The sequence below is a fragment of the Oreochromis aureus genome, linkage group 3 (assembly GCF_013358895.1).
Source record: "Oreochromis aureus strain Israel breed Guangdong linkage group 3, ZZ_aureus, whole genome shotgun sequence".
Taxonomy (NCBI): Eukaryota; Metazoa; Chordata; class Actinopteri; order Cichliformes; family Cichlidae; genus Oreochromis; species Oreochromis aureus.
In genome coordinates this window covers 79,254,608-79,280,803 of record NC_052944.1, presented here as the reverse complement: position 1 = coordinate 79,280,803, position 26,196 = coordinate 79,254,608, and the positions used below count along the sequence as shown (strand labels likewise).

The 26,196-nt window shown below is 39.2% G+C and overlaps 1 protein-coding gene across 1 annotated transcript in view; it reads right to left on the bottom strand.

Moving 5' to 3' along the window:
* The window catches only part of LOC120438225 (hemicentin-1-like), a 76,283-nt gene that overhangs the window by 41,803 nt on the left and 8,284 nt on the right, over window positions 1-26,196 (bottom strand). Inside the window, exons 2-4 of the mRNA XM_039608660.1 lie at window positions 6,869-6,988; window positions 4,974-5,306; window positions 1,571-1,900 (exon numbers count right to left, since the gene is read on the bottom strand). Coding sequence (XP_039464594.1) covers window positions 1,571-1,900; window positions 4,974-5,306; window positions 6,869-6,938 — 733 coding nt within the window. The 5' untranslated portion in view covers window positions 6,939-6,988. The remainder of the gene's footprint in view (window positions 1-1,570; window positions 1,901-4,973; window positions 5,307-6,868; window positions 6,989-26,196) is intronic.

Genomic DNA, 26,196 nt, shown 5'->3' with positions numbered 1-26,196 from the left:
ACCTCATGGCTGCATGTCTCTCTTTTTTTCCCAATGTATTTAGCTTCTTAGGATTCCCAGTTTAGTTTTCATCGCCTTTCCCCCCCTTTCAGCAAATAAAGCTGTATTTTGACTTTAAGTCTGGTTTCTGTGAGTTTGCGTTTGGGTCCTTTCCTGTCATGGTCCTGGGTTGGTGACCCAGTGTTTTGGTCACCAATTGAATTATTATCATTATTGAATTTTGGTTTTGTCATCGTTTATCTTTTCTAGTCTTTTGGTCTCTGTTTTTGTGTTCCATGGTTGCTGTCTCCCCAGCCTGCTGTCTCCCCTAGTCAAGTCCGTGCCTGTTATGTTTCCTGTTTTACTTTGAAAGTCTATGCCCTGTGTCAGTGTACTGAATTTTGCTTCCTCTTCGTCTTGTCATGTCACATGACTCCCAGCTGTACTTTCCTTCTGTGTCTCATTCCCCTTGTTATCCCTCAGTGTATTTAAGTGTTTCTCTTTGTCAGTGTTGCGTCGTCTGTTATCCACGTCATAGGCAGTCTGTTATTCGAGTCATCGGTTATCATAGTCTGTCATAGTTTGTTCATAGTTTCATTAGTTTTCATGTTTTCACCTGCCATCAGCCAAATAAAGGCTCGCTCTTTGTTTGAATTCAAATTCTTTTCTCCACATCCAAAACGCACCAGTTGTTCAGCCATGACATTTCCTGCTTGCACACAGCCAGTTGTGAAATATAGTACAAGAAGTGCGGAATGGTCTCAGTAAAGTCAGCACTGATGCTCATATTTTGATCATATGTATGAAAAATCGAAGCAAGTAAGCAGTAGTGGTGGGCGAAAAAAAATTAAATGTGGCATAGTATCACAATGTTTGCATGGGGATGTGGTATCAATACAAGGACACCAAATATTAATATTTAATTAAATCGATTAAAGTCCTTTTGACTCCTAATTAAGAGCAAGCTCAGTCACACGTGCAGAAATAAGACAGCAACAATCTTACATTTACATGAAATTAATAAATTAAAAATAGTGATTATCTGATGATTGTAGTGATTTTTTTTGTCAAATCCTACAACCAATTCCAACTTGGGGTGACTAAATGGTCACCCAGAGTTTTAGGATGTTGCATACTCATAACCACTTTTAATTGGAAGGCAACTGCACAGGTTGCCTGATTGAGGCAACGTTTCTAAATAGTCGACTTGGACTGACTGCAATCACTCTAAGAGAGACTGTTGAAAGTTTGCAGATAATTGCTCTCTAAATTAAAAAGGCAGACAGATTGCCAAAAATTTGAGATCAATCTGAATCTTATTATTTAAAAATATATTCTGATTCATTGCCATTTTTCAACTGCAAATTTTGCATAATAAAATGAACAGGAACATAAATGTCTTTGTTTCTGCTCTAACCTTACCCAAACAATGCTGCTCTACAACTCTAGACTACCAGCCACAAAGACAACAGCTGGAGAAACATCTGTCTACCTCTGACATCCACCAGCTCATCCATACAACAAACAAACATCAACAACCAGGAAGCAGCTTCACCTCTGATCACACACACACTCAACTCTACTCACTCACCTGAAGAAACAGTCACTTTGATGATGCTGAGCTTCCATGAGCGTGTTTCTTCCATGAAGACACGACACTTGTATGTTCCATCATCATTGAGCGTCACATCCTCCAGAAGCAAAGACACGTCTCCATCTTTCATCTGTTTGTCCAGTAGATCTACACGGTTCTTAAAAGATGGATGCTGATTATTTAGAAGAGACTGCCCATCCCGGAAAACAAGGAGGTATTCTGGCTCCAGGTCAGCTCTGCTCCAGTGTACAAATTTGATTTTGTTATTTGGAGCTCGACATGTCAGAGTGATGTGCTGTCCAGACTCAGCTGTGATGATTTGCTCGTCTGAAAGAGGAAACAACACAGAGCAGAGAATTTTAAGTTAAAGTACAATAATGACTAGAAATATTTACTTTCAATGTGGTGGTCTAAAGAGTTAGGGGGTGGAGCGCAATATTTTAAAACATAAATTTCACCAGGGAAGGCCTAAAGAATAACAGTTTCCATTCACACGGACCAGTACCTCCTCTTTGACTCCCACCACCCTCTGGAACACAAACTTGGAGTAATCAGGACCCTACAACACTTGTAAAGGAGGCTCTTAAAACATTTGGTTACCGTAATTGGGCTTTCATCAATTCAGCAAAGATGCACAGAAAAGAAGATCAGACACCAGCTAGGCAGAATAAGAACGACAAACGCAACAACGTTGTCATCCCCTATGTAGCCGGTGTATCGGAAAAACTCAGGAGAGTTTTCTCCAAGCACGACATCCCAGTTTACTTCAGACCCAGCAACACACTCAGACAAAAACTGGTTCTTTCCAAAGACAAAACTGCTAAACACAAACTTAGCAACATAGTGTATGCTGTACAGTGCATTGAGAATTGCCCAGACCTCTACATTGGAGAGACCAAACTTCACAAGTGCATGGCACAACATAGAAGAGCCACCTCCACGGGACAAGACTCAGCAGTTCATCTGCATCTAAAGGACAAAGGTCACTCTTTCGAGGATGCCAACGTTCACATTTTGGACAGAGAGGACAGATGGTTTGAAAGAGGAGTCAAACCCACATAGGAAGCTGGTCTGGCCCCAATCTGGTATCAAGCCGGCACTGCGGGTTGACTTCTGGCATGATAAGATGTTTATCATCTAGATATGGGCCAGGCCTGGTACAGATGGCACTGTCTATGTGATGGGATGCCACATCTGGCTCGATTGTGGTTTGGTTTATGTGGCTCAGGATCATAGAAAACAGGCCTGGCCCGGATCTGGCATCAAGCTGGCACTTCCGACTGACTAGTGTCATGGCAGAGTGTATGTCAACCAGATGTGTGCCAGGTCTGGCATTGACGCCACTGTTTATGCGTTGGCATGCCATATCTGGCCTGATTATGGTTTGGTTTATGTGGCCCAGGCCTATAGAAAACAGGTCTGGCCCAGATCTGGCATCAAGCTGGCACTTCTGACTGACCGGTGTTATGGTAGGGTGTATGTCAACCAGATGTGGGCCAGGTCTGGCAATGATGCACGGGTGGTGGAGCCTATCCCAGCTATCATAGGGCGAGCAGTGGGGCACACCCTGGACGGGTCACCTAGCTATTGCAGGGCTAACAAATAAAAACAGACAACCATTCTCACTAATGGGCAGTTTAAAATGATCAGTTAACCTAATCCCACTAGCTCCATTTCTGTGGTCTGTGGGAGGAAGCCGGAGTACCTGGAGTGAACTCATGCAGCTAGCTGTTTGTATCCACACAATAAGAGGTTTAGGAGCACGTGTCTAAATATGTCACTATTTTCTGATAATGCAGGCCTTTTAACATGGAATCGATTTGAGTCTGAACAGTAACACATAAAAGGCAATCTTGTTATGACATGCAAAGGTTCTTTCTCTTCAGCACCCTCTGCTGGTCATAGTGGGATTTCTCAAAAGCTTATATTTCGGTTTTTGTGTTCCTGTTGATGGAGAAAAACAGGAAGCTGGCTGCTTGTTAGCCTGCAAGATGTGCTGTTCGTGGCTTAGATGCCTTTTAAAACATTTCTGCCTTAGAGAGTTATTGCTTGTGAGTATTATTAATACAACATGTTTACAAGTTTAGTGCTTTTGTATCACAGATATTTGTTTAGAAACAAGTTATTCCTTCTATTATGTTTGTCTTTGGGGAAGCTAAACTCAGTAATTTGTTTTGTGATCACAATTGAGTCTCTGTTGTTACGCATACTATGCAACAGTACAGCTTGAAGTGTAAGCTAAGGAAAAGATATCTTGTAACATTTACTTTGTGTTTATTTTTAGATTTACGGGAAGGAAAAGATGTCAATCATTGAATTATTAATGATGTAAAAGCCTTAAAGTTACCTCCAATGTTCATTGAAGCCATTAGCTGTGTGTCAAGTTGGGCAAAGGGGTGCACAATAAAGACAGAACAAATCTTGTTCCTGTATTAATCACCAGGGAATATGAAATAAAAAGATATGAAAGAGGCAAAACTGTGTGTCATAGTCACAAAGATTAAAGTACGAGGTAATTTCAAATGCTATTTTATAAGGGAAGAGAGGACGAAGGTAAGGACTGCTCTGTGACATCTAATAAACTATAAATTTAAAGTTCACATGTAAGTCCACTTTTTTTAAATTTATTTGAAATGATCTAATATGATGTAAAGTGTTTGGTTCATATTGTGAAAAATGCAAAAACAAACATATGTATACTAACTTTGTGTTATTCAAAGATTGCATGAAAACACTGCAGTTTAGAATTCTGTACTGTGAGGGATTTAAAGTGAAACAGTGCACAGTGGCTGTGGTTTCATGGTCAGAGTTAGGTGACATCAAGTGTAGCAGAGATTCATATAGAATTTAGCTGATGATGCTTAGATCCACTGACTGAATTCCACCTTCATACCAAGCATCTAATATAAAGACAGCCTAAACAGTGTACTGTCAGTGTAGAGGATGGAAATTCGTTTGTAAAACATCTGGTTACATTTGGTTTAATTCAGTTGTTGATTTAAATTTACAAAGAGCAGTTAACCTCAGAGCAGCAGTAGCACAGATCAGCTGATTGCAACCAGTGCATTAGGAAAATCTGCTGGAGCTCTGCATAGAAATAATTGTAGCAACACTCAACCATTAAAAATTATTTTACAGTTCCCTTATCTGCTGAATTCACTTAAACCCCTCTACAATGTAGACAACATAAAATAGAGATATACTTTTTTATTTTCCTTTTTTCTCTGCTTATTAGAATTAGAATTAACACTGAAATAACATTTGTATTCCCATCTACTACTATTATTTTATTATTAGTTATCTTTGAACCTGGATATCATTTGTCTACCTCTAACATCCACCAGGTCATCCATAAAAATGAAACCAACCAGAAAGCAGTGTCTGACCTCCGTGAACTCACCTGGAAATACATTCAGGTTGATGATACTGATGAGTTCCCATGATCGTGTTTCTTCCACAAAGACATGACACTTGTATGTTCCATCATCAGCAGTTGTCACATCCTTCAGAATCAAAGACACGTCTCCATCCTTCATCTGTCTGTCCTGCAAATCCACACGGTTCTTAAAAGATGGATGCTGATTATCTGAAAGCAACTCCCCATCTCTGTACAAAAGGAAATAATCTGGTTCCAGGTCAGCTCTGCTCCAGTGTACAAATTTGACCTTGTTGTTTTCAGCTCGACATGTCAGAGTGACTCTCTGTCCAGATTCAGCTTTGATAATTTTCTGGTCTAAAAGAGGAAATTAAAAAAAAAAAGATTAGAGTGATTAAAAGTCAAAGTACAACTCTTCATTTCTAATGAAATGTTTCCTTTAAAAATACATAGACACACACAAAGTTTTCAGTTACAGAATTCTTGGTAAATGACAAATAAAACACTTATTAAGGAGAAAAATAAAACATTTTAAATAGTAAATAGTATTTTCCTTTGGTTCCCTCCTCAGTCAGAGTGACAAGTAAAAAGTTCTATATAAGAACCAGTCCACTTTACTTGTACATTCAAGCTGTTATTTGTAATAATTTCTAATGACTGTAGTTTATGCTTTACACAGGACACTTGACATTACTATTTACATGCATTACTGCATGTTCTCCTTAAATTGTTGGTGGTCTGAGTGGTGTTCAAAAAACTGTGGGCTTTATTGTTTTCTAGGAAACCATCTGCTGACTGCATCCACAGAGTGAATGAAAATAAAAATAAGGCAAAATTTATTACAGCCCCTAAAAACATAACTGTCATGGTCCTGAGTGTGGTGACTCGGTGTTTGTTTTTTGATTATTAATGTTGTTTGTTTTTGTTAGTTTCTGCTTAAACTAGAAACAATGACATAAGACACGGTCTTTCAAAGTAAAACAGAAAAACCATCAACTGATCTCTAGACATGCAACTTAACAGAGACTGGGGAGACAGACCATAGAGGCCTAAAACGAAGGACAGAAAGACACAGAGTAAGCACAACATGGAACCCAGAGGAGCAATATAACAAAACCTAAAACCATCATAGCCATAACCAAACCTCGGGTAATAATAATAACTATAACGATCAAAACAGCACAACAAAGAACTCAGAACACAAGCCATAATATAAAATACAAAAGACTCAAAAATGATGGGTCACAAAGTACCCAGAACCATGACAGATAAGCCCACGCAGTACTTTAATCATACTCTGGATCTTGTTCTGACATATGGCATAGAAACTACACATTTGACAGTATTTCATGAAACCTCCTTTTGTCTGATCATTTCAGAATACCATTTAAATTTAAAATAACAGATTGCACAGCACCAAATTTCATTACAGTAGGTGTCTTCCTGAAAGCACTGTAGCTAAGTTCATTTTAAAAAGTTTTTTCTTAATTTATTTTTTATATTTTTTTACAGATTAAATATTGAATTATGTTCCTGCATAATTCAATATTTAATTCAATATTTATGGTATGCCTAAAATGTGTCCTTATAATTAAAGAGAAAGCAGCCTCTCATTATAAGACACTGTGAGTCTCTGCATGCTGCCTTTATGGAGCTACAGCTGTTTGTATACACTGAACAAAAAGCTTTGTAGCTGTATACTGACTCCTGACACTACAACACATCACACTGACACACACATTACACTTCTTTGTGTCTGTGCTGGGAACTGGAAAGCAGTTAAAGTGTTACAGCTGACATGAGAGACCCCATCCTCATGCTGCTTCAACACAGACTTGCAGAATCAACATGAAATTATCACAAATCTAGTTCATACTCTTTATCAGAGAAAGAAACACTGAAAAACTTTTAAACCTCACCTGCTGAGACAAGCATGAAGAAGCTGACAAACAGGAAAGTCGAGTAGAGTGACGCAGTTAAAGCAGACATTGCCGTGTTCTCTAGTTGACTCACTCTTCGTTTGTACTAATGTTCTGAGTCTGTTGGTATTTTAAATAAATACTAGAAAGCGAAAATTTCAGAAGAAATTTTATGTGTGCCTATGCCGCTGCTATTCAGTGTAGTTTGCCATTCATACAGCTACAGAGAGCAAAACTCAGAAGAGCACCCATTCTCCACCATGAACTATGGTAAAAACAAACACCGCTCACGCTTCACAGATAACAGCTTACAGTTTTGTGTAAAGATGAAGTTACTTCGTACAGCGCCGATTTGCAGACGCTGTGCACACAGGTTCATGAGCAGAAGTCCCATTGTACCACGGCAGATCCGACAATGTTTGCATGAACACGCTTTGAAGCATTACGTTATGGACCACTTTTCACACATGGTTGATGTACCCAAACAGCCGGCTGTAGCTTTTCAACTCACAGCCCGACACACACTCAAAAACAGCCGAGAGAGCACAGACTACGCCCGAGGGCGTGATTGCAGGTGCCGCTCAGGTGGGTCCACCTCCCTGCAGCGGCACTGCAGACCACGCCCGCCACACACATCAAACACGTAAAATAAATATTTATGCACTTTTGCATTCACTTTTTGTTTTTGTTATTTTTACACAGTGTTCTGAATGATGAACAATGGTCTACAGCCAATCTTGTGTATTATTATACAAACTTTGGTTGTGAGATTCAGATAACTATTTAATAAAAGCTAAATATTTTATATGAGAGTAAGAAAGAAAAGTATATCTTTGTGTCCACCTTTCTCTGTTAATGCCCTAGCTGCCCTAGCTTTGCTAGATCCGCCCCTGCACAGTTACCAGCTGTCAGCTACACAAAAAAAGGAGCTTGGTGTATATTTGTCTGTCAGAAACAGTTCATAACTTCCCTTCAACTCATTCATGTCACCTAAGGGTAAACCTGTTTCTCCATCACCAGTTCAGCTCTGATGATTCAGTAAGGACATCTCCTGATTTCATCTTCATGCTCCAGCAAACATCAGCTGATACTAGAAATTAAAATCAAAAGAATTCTAACAACAGCTGATCAAGCTTAAACGTGCTGCTGTTGTTTAGCGCGATAAACAAACAAGAGAGAAAAGCCGATCATTGATCAGTTTCATGACTGAAGTTTCAACAGGCGAGAGAATGACAGGGGAGGCTGCCATAAAGTTCAACATCGGTAACATCGGTAACTTAGCACGCACACAGCTGTATACAAACTCCGTAGTGCTAGCTAGCACGCAGTACGAGTTATTGTAAGTGATTGAAAAAGTCAGCACAACGAAAATAAACTACACCTAAACTCGGTTTATATCTGACCCAAATAGAGTGCAGGTCATAACTTCTTACCTGAAATTCAGTTCACCTCACGCTCCTGCCTTTGCTTTCCCTGATCCACGATTGACCTCCGCGTTAGCAAACACCGGTCAATCGGCGGTAGCCTCACCGCCTTGTATGTGTCGTTCGCGGCATGTCCTTTCTGTCACACACCGGTGGATAGCTGCCCTCTGTTGTAGCTCCACCACCAAACAACTCAGTTATTTTTTCCACTTCGACCAGCATCATCGGCCCATATAAACGAAAAATAAGTCCAGCTAAGACACAGACCCTTGCCGGCGATCGGGCGATTAAACAAATTTTAGCCACCTCACTTTCAGCCAAGCCTGGGTGGTTTTTCACGAAGGCGCTAGCTAGCTAGCTAGCTAGCTAACCGGCTATCAGCAACACTTAAGAGAATTGTCGCTAATATGGGATGTCTTGATAAAACGAGCAGATATTTGAAGTTTACACACCTACATTCTCGCCTGAAAATATCTTAAAAGTGTATTTTGTGACCTAGAAACACGAATAAAAGACATATAAAACGAAGTGGTGTCCGCCATTGTTTGACTCGGTAGAGGCATGCTATGAATTGTGGGATATGTAGTTTTCACCAAGCATGGCACTCTTTAGGCCGTACTACTCCCGGTATACCACTAGAGAGAGCCAACACACCACAAATGAAGTCTGTTTCTATGGTGCCAAAAGCAGAATCTTTCTCAGGAGCCTAGAAATTGGCCTAAATTTGCACTAAAATCTAAATATTTCAAAAACTATAAAAGTTATAAACACCAAAAGTCACACCATACTAGCCCAGCTCCAGCCGCACAAAATGATGTAACATATGTACCCTATTGTCAAAACTGTTTGGCAGAGGAGCGCGGAAAATTTTCACTAAAATATATTATTTTAAAAACTATAATATTCATAAACACCAAAAGTCATAGCACACCATTCCAGATCCAGCCGCACAAAATGAGGTAACATATATGAAGCTTTTCTCAAAACTGCGGGGCGTGATACGTGCCGAAATTTAGGCGGAAGATGGAGAATAATAATAACTAGAAAAATTTGCATTTCCTGCGAAAATGCAGTGTGGATGCTTTAAAGCTGAAGCTTTCTGCTGAAACTAGCTGAAAAAGCTGAAAAGTTGCAGAAATTGTAAAAACTTTGCAGAAGCAAAGGAACTTTGCTAAAATGTAGTAACTTAGCAGAACTGCAATATCTTAGAGGAAACATAATACTTGGCAGAAATACAATAGCATAGCAGAACTTAGCAGAAATATTGTAACTTACCAGAAACACGATAACTTCTCAAAAATACAAGAATTTAGGACAAATAGTATAAGATAACAGAAAGAATATATTTAGCCAAATATTCTTAAACATTACAGAAATAATATGATTTAGAGAAACAGTACAACATAGCAAAAATGCTGTAATTTGACAGAAATACTACATTTGGCAGAAATACTATGTTTCAGCACAAATACACTGGTTTAGCACAAATATTTTAACATAGCAGAATACACTTATATAGCAGAAATGCTATACTTGGAAAGAAAATATAATATAGTAGAAATACTATGATTTAGCACAAATACTGTAATCAGCACATATACTGTAACAAGACAAAAATTCCTCCACTTAGTAGTAATACTATAACATAACACAAATGTTATGATTTGGCACAAAAACCATAATTTGGCAAAATACTATGATTTAGCAGAAGTACTAAGATGTAGTAAAAGTACTTTGATTTAACAGAAATACAATTATGGAGGAGTAATACTTTAAAATGGGAGAAATATTGATACACACACACATACACAGAGCCTAAAGGGAAGAGTATTTGTGCCATGGAGTGTTAACAAGAATCTGAGGCCCATATTAGAATAGCTGGTAAAATCATAAAAGTTTACAGAATACTGTAAAAGGCTTTCTCTCTCTCTGTGTGTGTGTCTCACACACACACACCACACACCACACACACACACACACACACACACACACACACAGGGAGAGAAAATCAAGTTTCTAGGTCAGTCAAGCAGCCTGGGAGCTGCTAAATTTGAATCCACCAATCAGAGAGGCTGTGTACTTTTTCCCGCCAAAACAGGTGCACACACGCAGCACAGAGACAGGATTTTTGTAGTCTATTTCTCATAGTGAGGACTCCCCTGAAACAAATGACCATAATTTCCTAACCGTAGGGGCTAGAATGGTCATTCTTACACCGTTTTGTTCAGAAGAGATGGAGGAATCTTCAACTGTTGACAATTTATCATTAAAATATGGATTTTTAGAAATATATGACATGGATGACTTGTTGGATTAGAAGCCACGAAGGCCCCAATATGCAAATTTGATTGCCTCAACCCACATATATGATTGGCTGGCTGGGAAGCAGTCCAGGCCCTGATTTGTAAATTTGAATGTCTCATCCCTAAGATATGATTGGCTGGCTGGGAAGCCGTGCAGGCCCTGATATGTAAATTTGAATGTCTCAGGCCTCACAGAGGATTGGCTGCCTGGGGACCTGGCAGTAATATATAGAAATAGTATGATTAAGCATAAATACTACATTTAGTAGAAATACTATGTTTTAGCACAAATCCTATAAAGAGCAGAAATACTGTACTATGATTTGGTAGAAAAACTATAATTAATCAGAAATACTATATTTGGCAGAAATACTATATTTTGCACAAATCTTATAAAATAGCAGAAATAGTATGATTTAGCACAATAGTAATAACTTAAACAGAAAAATTGGAAAAGCAAAATGGACAGCTGAAAAATGCTGAAAATGCTGAGGGTCCCTCAAATATACTTGTTAAATGAAAAAATCAGCAAAAAATATATAACAGCCACACAATCACAAATATGTACACATAAGGAAACACACATGCACAGAGAGACACACACACAAGATCCAATTCAGTCAACCAGTCTAAATATATTGAATTTAAATCTTACAATGAGATCATCCCATTAAAAGGCTTTCTCTCTCTCTCTCTCTCTCTCTCTCACACACACACACACACACACACACACACACACACACACACACACACACACACACACAGGGAGAGAAGTAAGTTTTCTAGCTCAGTCAAGCAGCCTGGGAGCTGCTGAATTTGAATCCACCAATCAGAGAGGCTGTGTACTTTTTCCCCGCCAAAACAGGTGCACGCAGCACAGAGAGACACAGGATTTTTGCAGTCTATTTCTCATAGTGACAACTCCCCTCAAACAAATGACCATAATTTCCTAACCGTAGGGGCTAGAACGGTCATTCTTACACCGTTTGTTCAGAAGAGATGGGGAATATTAAAGTGTTGACAACCTATCATTAAAATATGAATTATTAAAGATATTTGACTTCTAATGCACCATAACTGAGTAGAGGCAAAGCGAAAACTGCCTTGACTTGCCCTCAAACAACGCTTTCTAACTCTAAATCTATTTGGAGTATCGATATCATTCTTTCACCGTAAGAGACAGCAGGCTTTGGTGAACAGTCATGGAAATTTTCAGGTCTCTGTGGAAATCCATAAAAAGATATGACGAGAGAAAAAAAGTGCCTCATTTCCAGAGTTTGAAATCTGAAGAAATCTGAGCGAGGGACGAATTTCCTACCCTCAAACAAACCCAATTCATGGCCAAATGGTAATAGGTGAGAAAGAATTTCTTGAATTGTGAGCGTCAGGAGTGTCTGAAGATATATTGGCACAAGCCTCATGTCTTAACTTCGCTGCGTCAGGAGATATGAAGATTTGAAAATGCCTCTCATTAGAGAAATCCAGCGGTGATTTTGAACAAGCTCTCCATTGACTTTCTATGCAGAGTTTCCAGACTTTGTGTTGGTCTGAGGAGATTTGCCAAAATTCTATTATACAGAAATACTGTAATCAGCACATATACTGTAACATGACAGAAATTCCTCCACTTAGTAGTAATACTATAACATAACAGAAATATTATGATTTGGCATAAAAACCATGATTTGGCAAAATACTATGATTGAGCAGAAGTACTAAGATGTAGTAAAAGTACTTTGATTTAACAGAAATACAATTATAGAGGAGTAATACTTTAAAATGGGAGAAATATTGATACACACACACATACACAGAGCCTAAAGGGAAGAGTATTTGTGCCATGGAGTGTTAACAAGAATCTGAGGTCAATATTAGAAAAGCTGCTAAAATCATAAAAGTTTGCAGAATTGTAGTAAATGATCAATATGAATTAGTGGTCTGTGACAGTGTAGTAAATTGTAGGTAAAAAAAAACATGTTGACCAAGGTGGAATTGAACCCACGACCTTTGGGTTGCAGACCTGTGTCATCACAAACTGTGCCACTGGGAAAGAGAGCGAGCACCTGGAAAACAGGGTGATGAGCAGTCAGAATTAGATCGCGGTGAGAGGCAAAGAGCGCCGTTTTTTGGAGTTACAAAACGTCATGTAACTCAAAGACTAGGTGGACTAGAAGCATAATTCTTATACTGGGTGAATCAGCGGACTTTGGTGTACTTTGACTGTGATTTGCATTGCTCTTTGTACATCTGTCGCTGAGATATGACGAGAGAAGAAAGGGCAGACCTCAGATATGATTGGCTGGCTGGGAAGCCGTGCAGGCCCTGATACGAAAATTTGAATGTCTCAGTCCTCACAGAGGACCTGGCAAAAATATATAGAAATAGTATGATTAAGCATAAATACTACATTTAGCAGAAATACTGTATTAAGCACAAATCCTATAAAAAGCAAAAATACTATATTAAGCAATATAAATATCCTATAAAAATCCTATGAAAAGCAAAAATACTGTACTATGATTTGGTAGAAAACTATAATTAATCAGAAATACTATATTTGGCAGAAATACTATATTTAGCACAAATCTTATAAAATAGCAGAAATAGTATGATTCAGCACAATAGTAATAACTTAAACCGAAACATTGGAAAAGCAAAATGAACAGCTGAAAAATGCTGAACATGCTAAGGGTCCCTCAAATGTAATTGTGAAATGAAAAAAAAATCAGCAAAAAAAAAGTATAACAGTCACACAATCACAAATATGGACACATATGGAAACACACATGCACAGAGAGACACACAGGATCAAATTCAGTCAACCAGTTTAAATATATTGAATTTAAATCATACAATAAGATGCTTCCATAAAAGGCTCTCTCGCCCTCCCTCCCCTCTCTCTCTCTCACACACACACACACACACACACACACACACACACAAGATCCAATTCAGTCAACCAGTCTAAATATATTGAATTTGAATCTTACAATGAGATCATCACATAAAAAGGCTTTCTCTCTCTCTCTCTCTCTCTCTCTCTCACACACACACACACACACACACACACATACACACGATCCAATTCAGTCAACCAGTCTAAATATATTGAATTTGAATCTTACAATGAGATCATCCCATAAAAAGGCTTTCTCTCTCTCTCTCTCTCTCTCTCTCTCTCACACACACACACACACACACACACAAGATCCAATTCAGTCAGCCAGTCTAAATATATTGAATTTAAATCTTACAATGACATCATCCCATGAAAAGGCTTTCTCTCTCTCTCTCTCTCTCTCTCTCACACACACACACACACACACACACACACACACACACACACACACACACACACACACAAGATCCAAATTCAGTCAACCAGTCTAAATATATTGAATTTGAATCTTACAATGAGATCATCCCATAAAAAGGCTTTTTCTCTCTCTCTCTCTCTCTCTCTCTCTCCCTCTCTCTCTCTGTCACACACACACACACACACACACACACACACACACACACACACACACACACACACACACACACACACACAGGAGAGAGAAGTAAGTTTCTAGGTCAGTCAAGCAGCCTGGGAGCTGCTGAATTTGAATCCACCAATCAGAGAGGCTGTATACTTTTTCCCGCCAAAACAGGTGCAGCCGTTTTTACACACACAGAGCACAGAGACAGGATTTCTGCAGTGAATTTCTCATAGTGAGGATTCCTCTCAAACAAATGGCCATAATTTCCTAACCGTAGGGGCTAGAACGGTCATTCTTACACGTTTTGTTCAGAAGAGATCAGGGAATCTTAAAGTGTTGACAATTTATCATTAAAATATGAATTATTAAAGATATTTGACTTCTAATGCACCATAACTGAGTAGAGCAAAGCAAAACTGCCTTGATTTGCCCTCAAACAACGCTTTCTAACTCTAAATCTATTTGGAGTATCAATATCATTTTTTCACCGTAAGAGACAGCAGGCTTTGGTGAACAATCTTGGAAATTTTCAGGTCTCTGTTGATATCCATTAAAAGATATGACGAGAGAAAAAGTGGATTATTTCCAGAGTTTGAAATCTGAAGAAATCTGAGCGAAGGACGAATTTCCTACCCTCAAACAAGTCTAACTCATTTCAGAACGGTAATAGGTGAGAAAGAAATTCTTGAATTGTGAGTGTCAGGAGTGTCTGAAGATATACTGGGACAAGCCTCATGTTTTAACTTCGCTTCGTTAAGGAGATATGACGATTCGAATATGCCTCTCATTACAGAAATCCAGCGGTGATTTTGAACAAGCTCTCCATTGACTTTCTATGGGGATTTTTGAGACTTTGTGTTGGTCTGAGGAGATTTGCCAAAATTCTATAAATCTCACAACAATGATGGTGACATTTTCTGAAAGCCAGCAAAAATACCTACGTTTTGATGTATAATTTGTGGAAGTTGAGTGAAAATTGAGCAAGTAGCAAGAAGTTGTTCGGACATGAAGAGAAGACTGCAAAACCTTCAGTGGCACACTGGAAGCCAAGTGCATAGCAACCATAACAACGCATGTATTTTGTGAAAAATCAAAAAAAAGAAACTCAAAACTTAAAGAGGGATAAGATGAAAACGGTAACAGATATGAAAAAGCTGAATCATTCATGAATAGCCCAATAATTTGTGAACATTTTAAAATTTGAATGGTTGTTCTAGGTGAAAGTATGACAAAGTAGATAAGTTTCAAAAACAAGCAAGATTTAGCAGAATTGTGGAAGTTTCCCATTCATTTCAATGGGACAAATTAAAGGAAAAAAAACGTAATATTTTAAAAAGTATAATACCAAAAAATACCAAAAGTCATAGCGCACATTAGCAGAAATAGCAGAATAGTTTAAAATTTGAACGGTAAAAATCGGTTGAAAATTGTGGAAGTAGATAAGTGCCAAAAAAGTACAAAAAGTTGCAACTAGAATAATAATAATAAAGTATAATAATAAAGAATAAAGAGAAACAGGAACTCAATAGTGTGGATGCATAAAGCATCCACACAACTAGAAAGCGAAAATTTCAGAAGAAATTTTATGTGTGCCTATGCCGCTAGTAATCAGTGTAGTTTGCCATTCATACGGCTACAGAGAGCAAAACTCAGAAGAGCAGCCATTCTCCACCATGAACTATGGTAAAAACAAACACCGCTCACGCTTCACAGATGACAGCTTACAGTTTTGTGTAAAGATGAAGTTACTTCGTACAGTGCCGATTTGCAGACGCTGTGCACACAGGTTCATGAGCAGAAGTCCCATTGTACCACGGCAGACCCGACAATATTTGCATGAACACGCTTTGAAGCATTACATTATGGACCACTTTTCACACATGCATTCACTTTTTTGTTTTTTGTTATTTTTACACAGTGTTCTGAAATATGAACAATGGTCTACAGCCAATCTTGTGTATTATTATACAAACTTTGGTTGTGAGATTCAGATAACTATTTAATAAAAGCTAAATATTTTATATGAGAGTAAGAAAGAAAAGTATATCTTTGTGTCCACCTTTCTCTGTTAATGCCCTAGCTGCCCTAGCTTTGCTAGATCCGCCCCTGCACAGTTACCAGCTGTCAGCTACACAAAAAGGAGCTTGGTGTATATTTGTCTGTCAGAAACAGTTCATAACTTCCTTCAACTCATTCATGTCACCTAAGGGTAAACCTGTTTCTCCATCACCAGTTCAGCTCTGATGATTCAGTAAGGACATCTCCTGATTTCATCTTCATGCTCCAGCAAACATCAGCTGATACTAGAAATTAAAATCAAAAGAATTCTAACAACAGCTGATCAAGCTTAAACGTGCTGCTGTTGTTTAGCGCGATAAACAAACAAGAGAGAAAAGCCGATCATTGATCAGTTTCATGACTGAAGTTTCAACAGGCGAGAGAATGACAGGGAGGCTGCCATAAAGTTCAACATCGGTAACATCGGTAACTTAGCACGCACACAGCTGTATACAAACTCCGTAGTGCTAGCTAGCACGCAGTACGAGTTATTGTAAGTGATTGAAAAAGTCAGCACAACGAAAATAAACTACACCTAAACTCGGTTTATATCTGACCCAAATAGAGTGCAGGTCATAACTTCTTACCTGAAATTCAGTTCACCTCACGCTCCTGCCTTCGCTTTCCCTGATCCACGATTGACCTCCGCGTTAGCAAACACCGGTCGATCGGCGGTAGCCTCACCGCCTTTTATGTCTCGTTCGCGGCATGTCCTTTCTGTCACACACCGGTGGATAGCTGCCCTCTGTTGTAGCTCCACCACCAAACAACTCAGTTATTTTTTCCACATCGACCGGCATCATCAGCCCATATAAACGAAAAATAAGTCCAGCTAAGACACAGACCCTTGCCGAGCGATCGGGCGATTAAACAAATTTTAGCCACCTCACTATCAGCCAAGCCTGGGTGGTTTTTCACGAAGGTCGCTAGCGGCGCTAGCTAGCTAAGCTAGCGGCGCTAGCTAGCTAGCCAGCCGGCTATCAGCAACACGTAAGAGAACTGTTGCTAAATAAACTACACCTAAACTCGGTTTATATCTGACCCAAATAGAGTGCAGGTCATAACTTCTTACCTGAAATTCAGTTCACCTCACGCTCCTGCCTTCGGTTTCCCTGATCCACGATTGACCTCTGCGTTAGCAAACACCGGTCGATCGGGCGGTAGCCTCACCGCCTTGTATGTCTCGTTCATGGCATGTCCTTTCTGTCACACACTGGTGGATAGCTGCCCTCTGTTGTAGCTCCACCACCAAACAACTCAGTTATTTTTTCCACATCGACCGGCATCATCGGCCCATATAAACGAAAAATAAGTCCAGCTAAGACACAGACCCTTGCCGAGCGATCGGGCGATTAAACAAATTTTAGCCACCTCACTTTCAGCCAAGCCTGGGTGGTTTTTCACGAAGGCGCTAGCTAGCTAGCTAGCTAGTCGACTATCAGCAACACTTAAGAGAATTGTCGCTAATATGGGATGTCTTGATAAAACGAGCAGATATTTGAAGTTTACACACCTACATTCTCGCCTGAAAATATCTTAAAAGTGTATTTTGTGACCTAGAAACACGAATAAAAGACATATAAAAGCGAAGTGGTGTCCGCCATTGTTTGACTCGGTAGAGGCATGCTATGAATTGTGGGATATGTAGTTTTCACCAAGCATGGCACTCTTTAGGCCGTACTACTCCCGGTATACCACTAGAGAGAGCCAACACACCACAAATGAAGTCTGTTTCTATGGTGCCAAAAGCAGAATCTTTCTCAGGAGCCTAGAAATTGGCCTAAATTTGCACTAAAATCTAAATATTTCAAAAACTATAAAAGTTATAAACACCAAAAGTCACACCATACTAGCCCAGCTCCAGCCGCACAAAATGATGTAACATATGTACCCCTATTGTCAAAACTGTTTGGCAGAGGAGCGCGGGAAAATTTTCACTAAAATATTAATATTTAAAAACTATAATAGTCATAAACACCAAAAGTCATAGCACACCATTCCAGATCCAGCCGCACAAAATGAGGTAACATATATGAAGCTTTTCTCAAAACTGCGGGGTGATACGTGCGAAATTTAGGCGGAAGATGGAGAATAATAATAATAATAATAACTAGAAAATTTGCATTTCCTGCGAAAATGCAGTGTGGATGCTGTAAAGCTGAAGCTGTCAGCTGAAACTAGCTGAAAAAGCTGAAAAGTTGCAGAAGTTGTAAAACCTTTGCAAAAATTGTAATAACTTTGCAGAAGCATAAGAACTTAGCAAAAATGTAATTACTTAGCAGAACTGCAATAACGTAAAGAAAACATAATACTTGGCAGAAATACAATAACATAGCAGAACTTAGCAGCAGAAATTAGAATAAATATTGTAACTTAGCAGAAACAAGATAACTTTTCAGAAATACAGGATTTTAGCAAACATGGTACAAGATTACATAGATACTTTATTTAAACAAAAATACCTAAACATTGCACAAATACTGTGATTTAGGACAAATACTACAACATAGCAGAAATGCTGTAATTCAGCAAATATATTATGCTATGGCACAAATAGAAAGAATATGCTCAAATACTATGATTTTGCTCAAATAATATGATTAAGCAATAATACTAAGATTTAGCAGAAATACTGTATTTAGCACAAACACCGAAAAGTAGCAGAAATACTGTAATTTAGCATAATAGTAATAACTTGCACAATTACAAATATGGACATGGTAAATGGCCTGTATTTATATAGCGCTTTTATGGTCCCTAAGGACCCCAAAGCTCTTTACATATCCAATCATTCACCCACTGGTGATGGCAAGCTACGTTGTAGCCACAGCCACCCTGAGGCGCACTGACAGAGGAGAGGCTGCTGGACACTGGCGCCACCGGGCCCTCTGACCACCACCAGTAGACAACGAGTGAAGTGTCTTGCCCAAAGACACAACGACCGAGACTGTCCGAGCCGGCCTCGAACCGGTAACCTTCCGATTACAAGGCGAACTCCCAACTTTTGAGCCACGATCGCCCCCCATATATGGAAACACACATGCACAGAGCACACACAGGATCCAATTCAATCAACCAGTGTAAATATATTGATTTTAAATCACACAATAAGATACACCCATAAAAAGGCTCTCTCTCTCTCTCTCTCTCTCTCACTCTCTGTCATACAGACACACACACACACACACACACACACACACGCAGCAGCAGCAGAAGCAAGTGAACAAACAGGGGCTGTACATACAGTGTTTCCTGTATGTTTCTAGGTGGGTCAAAAAGCCTGGAGCTGCTTAATTTGAATCCACCAATCAGAAAGGCTATGTACTTTTTCCCGCCAAAACAGGTGCACCTGTTTTTACACACGCAGCACAGAGACAGGATTTGTGCAGTCTATTTTTCATAGTGAGGACTCCTCTCAAACAAATGGCTATAATTTCCTTACCAGCTGCCCCACTGGGAAAGACAGTGAGCTCTTGGGAAACGGGGTGATGAGCAGTCAGAATTAGATCGCGGTGAGAGGCAAGAGCGCGCGTTTTTGGAGTTACAAAACGTCGTGTAACTCCAAAACTAGGTGGACTAGAAGCATAATTCTTGTACTGGGTGAATCAGCGGACTTTGGTGTACTTTGACTACGATTTTCATTACTCTTTGTACAAGCCGTCGCTGAGATATGACGAGAGAAGAAACGGCACACCTCGGATATGATTGGCTGGCTGGGAAGCTGGCAGGAATATATAGTAATAGTGTGATTAAGCATAAATACTACATTTAGCAGAAATACTGTATTAAGCACAAATCCTATAAAAGCAGAAATACTATATTAAGCACAAATCCTATAAAAAGCAGAAATACTATATTAAGCAATATAAAAATCCTATAAAATGGTATAAAAAGCAAAAATACTGTAATATGATTTGGTAGAAAAACTATAATTAATCAGAAATACTATATTTGGCAGAAATACTGTAATCAGCACATATACTGTAACATGACAGAAATTCCTCCACTTAGTAGTAATACTATAACATAACACAAATGTTATGATGAGTTGAGCGGCTGGTACTCTGGTGCAGTCAGCACAATCTGGAGCTGAACACTCTTAAAACTGTAGAGATGACAGTGGACTTCAGGAGACATCCTCAACTCTGCCCCCCCTCATCATATCAGACAGCCCTGTGTCGACTGTGGAGATCTTCAAGTTGCTGGGTACCACCATCTCCCAGGACCTGAAGTGGGAGACCAACATCAACTCCATCCTCAAAAAGACCCAGCAGAGGATGTACTTCCTGAGACAACTGCGGAAGTACAGTCTTCCACAGGAGCTGCTGATCCAGTTCTACACTGTAGTCATTGAGTCTGTCCTGTGCTCCTCCATCACAGTCTGGTATGGTGCAGCCACTAAACAGGACAGGTGCAGACTGCAGCGGACTGTACGGGCAGCAGAAAGGATCATCGGCGCCCCCTGCCCTCCATCCAGGATCTGTACCTCTCAAGAACCAGGAAACGGGCAGGGAAAATCATCACAGACCCCTCACACCCTGGACACAGATTTTGATCTGCTGCCCTCTGGCAGACGGTACAGAAGCCTGCAGACCAGGACCACCCGACACAGGAACAGTTTCTTTCCCTCGCCATCTCCCTTCTAAACAGTTGAACTGTCACACTGCTCCCACTGCCAGACTGCAACTGCACCTTATGTACATTCTGTAGTATTCATTCCACCTCATTTCATTTTGTATTTTATGTATATACGTTTAGATTAGTTATTTATAGTTGGTTTCAGTGTTGGTCAAGTTACTTGAAAAAAGTAATCAGTTACTAATTACTGATTACTTCCCCCAAAAAGTAATCCCGTTACTTTACTGATTACTTATTTTCAAAAGTAATCGATTACTTAGTTACTTAGTTACTTAGTTACTTTTTAAAACACGATTTACAACCTGAATAGGTGATAAAGCGATAGATCTTTCAGCCCAATTCTACTTTTTCTGCATAATCCATCATACAAAATGTAATCAAATGGAAAAGTCTCTTTTAAAACTTGTTTTATTAGTTTTAATCTTTTAACTTTATGCATCAAGCAAAAATTAAATTATATGCAACATTCTCTGACTGGAAGAAATTTGTTTAACATTTAAACCTATTTTCTGCACATTCCAGCACATAAAATAAAATATTTTTTGTGTTTACACTCACTCTTTCAAATAGATGCAAGTAAAACACAGCAGAAAATAAATAAAATCAAAGACTAGCGGTCCTGTTGCTCTATTTTCACCTGTAAAGCAGGACTGGGGTAGGCGGAGGAGGTTTACCCTGGTGCAGGTGTGCCGCAGCGGTCAGTGGAAGAATCCATGAGTTTCTCTGTGAATTTCACATTACGTCGTAGTACACTCGGTGCTTGCTTGGAAGTTTAGGGTTTTTTCGCTGTAAAAGAAGTTTTCTTCCCACGCACAACGGACACTAATGTTTTTGTCACTTTTTATGGAATCAAACTCAAAATAAGGTCAGTACTTCCACGCTTTAAACGCTGCATGCTACACTCTGTCCCGCACTCGATATATTATGATCTGCAGACAGCTGTTGTCACGAACGTCGCACTCGCTTACGTCACTGTCATGAGACGTTCTCGCAAAAAATCACGGTTTTAGTAACGCAGTAACGCAGCGTTCCTACGTGAAAATAACGGTAATCTAATTACCGTTTTGCAATAGTAATCCCTTACATTACTCGTTACTTGAAAAAGTAATCAGATTACAGTAACGCGTTACAAGTAACGCGTTACTGCCCATCTCTGGTTGGTTTACACAGCTTTGTGTATGTATGGGTATGCATGTGTAATGTATATATAGATACGTGTGTGTGTGGGTGCGTGTGTGTGCGTGTGCGTGTGTGTGTGTGTGTGTGTGTGTGTGTGCGTGTGTGTGTGTGTGATTTACATTGCTGTGCTCGAGAGCACCATCTACCGGAACCAAATTCCTTGTATTTGTATGCACATATACTTGGCCAATAAACATGATTCTGATGAGTTGGCACAAAAACCATGATGATTTAGCAGAAATACTATGATTGAGCAGAAGTACTAAGATGTAGTAAAAGTACTTTGATTTAAGAGAAATCAATTATGGAGGAGTAATACTTTAAAATGGGAGAAATATTGATACACACACACATTCACAGAGCCTAAAGGGAAGAGTATTTGTGCCATGGAGTGTTAAGAAGAATGTGAGGTCCATATTAGAAAAGCTGGTAAAAAGTTTTGAGAATTGTAATAAATGATGAATATGAATTACTGGTCTGTGATAGTGTATTAATTTGTAGGGCAAAAAACATGTTGTTCAAGGTGGAGTTGAACCCACGACCTTTAGGTTGCAGACCTGTGTCATTACCAGCTGCCCCACTGGGAAAGACAGTGAGCACTTGGGAAACAGGTTGATGAGCAGTCAGAATTAGATCGCGGTGTGAGGCAAAGAGCGCCGTTTTTGGAGTTACAAAACGTCGTGTAACTCCAAAACTAGGTGGACTAGGAGCATAATTCTTGTACTGGGTGAATCAGCGGACTTTGGTGTACTTTGACTGCGATTTTCATTACTCTTTGTACATCCGTCGCTGAGATATGACGAGAGAAGAAACTGCAGACCTCAGATATGATTGGCTGGCTGGGAAGCTGGCAGAAATATATAGTAATAGTGTGATTAAGCATAAATACTACATTTAGCAGAAATACTGTATTAAGCACAAATCCTATAAAAGCAGAAATACTATATTAAGCAATATAAAATGCTATAAAATGGTATAAAAAGCAAAAATACTGTAATATGATTTGGTAGAAAAACTATAATTAATCAGAAATACTATACTGGGTAGAAATACTATATTTAGCACAAATCTTATAAAATAGCAGAAATAGTATGATTCAGCACAATAGTAATAACTTAAACAGAAAAACTGGAAAAGCAAAATGGACAGCTGAAAAAATGCTGAACATGCTAAGGGTCCTTGAAATGTACTTGTTAAATGAAAAAAAAAAACTCATCAAAAAAAGTGTAACAGTCACACAATCACAAATATGGAAACATATGGAAACACACATGCACAGAGAGACACACAGGATAAAAACTCTGTCTCGCCCTCTCTTTCTCTCTCTCTGTCACACACACACACACACACACACACACACACACACACACACACACACACACACACACACACACACACACAGAGAGAGAGTAAGTTTCTAGGTCAGTCAAGCAGCCTGGGAGCTGCTGAATTTGAATCCACCAATCAGAGAGCCTGTGCACTTTTTCCCGCCAAAACAGGTGCAGCCGTTTTTACACACACAGAGCACAGAGACAGGATTTCTGCAGTGAATTTCTCATAGTGAGGATTCCTCTCAAACAAATGGCCATAATTTCCTAACCGTAGGGGCTAGAACGGTCATTCTTACACCGTTTTGTTCAGAAGAGATCAGGGAATCTTAAAGTATTGACAATTTATCATTAAAATATGAATTATTAAAGATATTTGACTTCTAATGCACCATAACTGAGTAGAGCAAAGCAAAACTGCCTTGACTTCCCCTCAAACAACGCTTTCTAACTCTAAATCTATTTGGAGTATCAATATCATTTTTTCACCGTAAGAGACAGCAGGCTTTGGTGAACAATATTGGAAATTTTCAGGTCTCTGTTGATATCCATTAAAAGATATGACGAGAGAAAAAAGTGCCTCATTTCCAGAGTTTGAAATCTGAAGAAATCTGAGCGAAGGACTAATTTCCTACCCTCAAACAAGTCTAACTCATTTCAGAACGGTAATAGGTGAGAAAGAAATTCTTGAATTGTGAGTGTCAGGAGTGTCTGAAGATATACTGGGACAAGCCTCATGTTTTAACTTCGCTTCGTTAAGGAGATATGACGATTCGAATATGCCTCTCATTACAGAAATCAAGCTGTGATTTTGAACAAGCTCTCCATTGACTTTCTATGGGGATTTTGAGACTTTGTGTTGGTCTGAGGAGATTTGCCAAAATTCTATAAATCCCACAACAATGATAGTGACATTTTCTGAAAGCCAGCAAAAATACCTACGTTTTGATGTATAATTTGTGGGAGTTGAGTGAAAATTAATCAAGTAGCAAGAAGTTGTTCGGACATGAAGAGAAAATTGCCAAAGGTACAGTGGCTCACTTAGAACCAACTGCATAGCAACCATAACAACGCATGTATTTTGTGAAAAATCACAAAGATGAAACTCAAAACTTAAAGAGGAATAAGATGAAAACGGTAACAGATATGAAAAAGCTGAATCATTCATGAATAGCCCAATAATTTGTGAACATTTTAAAGTTTGAATGGTTGTTCTAGGCGAAAGTATGAGAAAGTAGTTAAGTTTCAAAAACGAGCAAGTTTTAGCAGAATTGCAGAAATTTCCCATTCATTTCAATGGGACAAATTAAAGGAAAAAGCTTAATATTTTAAAAAGTATAACAGCAAAAAATACCAAAAGTCATAGCACACATTAGCAGAAATAGCAGAATAGTTTAAAATTTGAACGGTGAAAATCGGCTGAAAATTGTGAAAGTAGTTAAGTGCCAAAAAACGTACAAAAAGTGGCAACTGGAATAATAAAGAATAAAGAGAAACAGGAACTCAATAGTGTGGATGCATAAAGCATCCACACAATAATAATAAGAATAACTAGAAAGCGAAAATTTCAGAAGAAATTTTATGTGTGCCTATGCCGCTGCTAATCTGTGTAGTTTTCCATTCATACGGCTACAGACAGCAAAACTCAGAAGAGCAGCCATTCTCCACCATGAATTATGGTAAAAACAAACACCGCTCGCGCCTCACAGATGACAGCTTACAGTTTTGGGTAAAGATGAGGTCACTTTGTACAGCCCCGATTTGCAGACGCTGTGCACACAGGTTCATAAGCAGAAGTCCCTCTGTACCACGGCAGACCCCGACAATGTTTGCACGAACACACTTTGAAGCATTACGTTATGGACCACTTTTCACACATGGTTGGTGTACCCTCCCAGCCAGCTGTAGCTTTTCAACTCACAGCCCGACACACACCCAAAAAACAGCCGAGAGAGCACAGACTACGCCCGAGAGGTGTGATTGCAGATGCCCCTCAGGTGGGTCCACCTCCCCTGCAGCGGCACTGCAGACCACGCCCCGCCACACATATCAAACACGTAAAACAAATATTTATGCACTTTTGCATTCACTTTTTGTTTTTTGTTATTTTTACACAGTGTTCTGAATGATGAACAATGGTCTACAGCCAATCTTGTGTATTATTATACAAACTTTGGTTGTAAGATTCAGATAACTATTTAATAAAAGCTAAATATTTTATACAGGAGTGCAGAATTATTAGGCAAATGAGTATTTTGTCCACATCATCCCCTTCATGCATGTTGTCTTACTCCAAGCTGTATAGGCTCGAAAGCCTACTACCAATTAAGCATATTAGGTGATGTGCATCTCTGTAATGAGAAGGGGTATGGTCTAATGACATCAACACCCTATATCAGGTGTGCATAATTATTAGGCAACTTCCTTTCCTTTGGCAAAATGGGTCAAAAGAAGGACTTGACAGGCTCAGAAAAGTCAAAAATAGTGAGATATCTTGCAGAGGCATGCAGCAGTCTTAAAATTGCAAAGCTTCTGAAGCGTGATCATCGAACAATCAAGCGTTTCATTCAAAATAGTCAACAGGGTCGCAAGAAGCGTGTGGAAAAACCAAGGGGCAAAATAACTGCCCATGAACTGAGAAAAGTCAAGCGTGCAGCTGCCAAGATGCCACTTGCCACCAGTTTGGCCATATTTCAGAGCTGCAACATCACTGGAGTGCCCAAAAGCACAAGGTGTGCAATACTCAGAGACATGGCCAAGGTAAGAAAGGCTGAAAGACGACCACCACTGAACAAGACACACAAGCTGAAACGTCAAGACTGGGCCAAGAAATATCTCAAGACTGATTTTTCTAAGGTTTTATGGACTGATGAAATGAGAGTGAGTCTTGATGGGCCAGATGGATGGGCCCGTGGC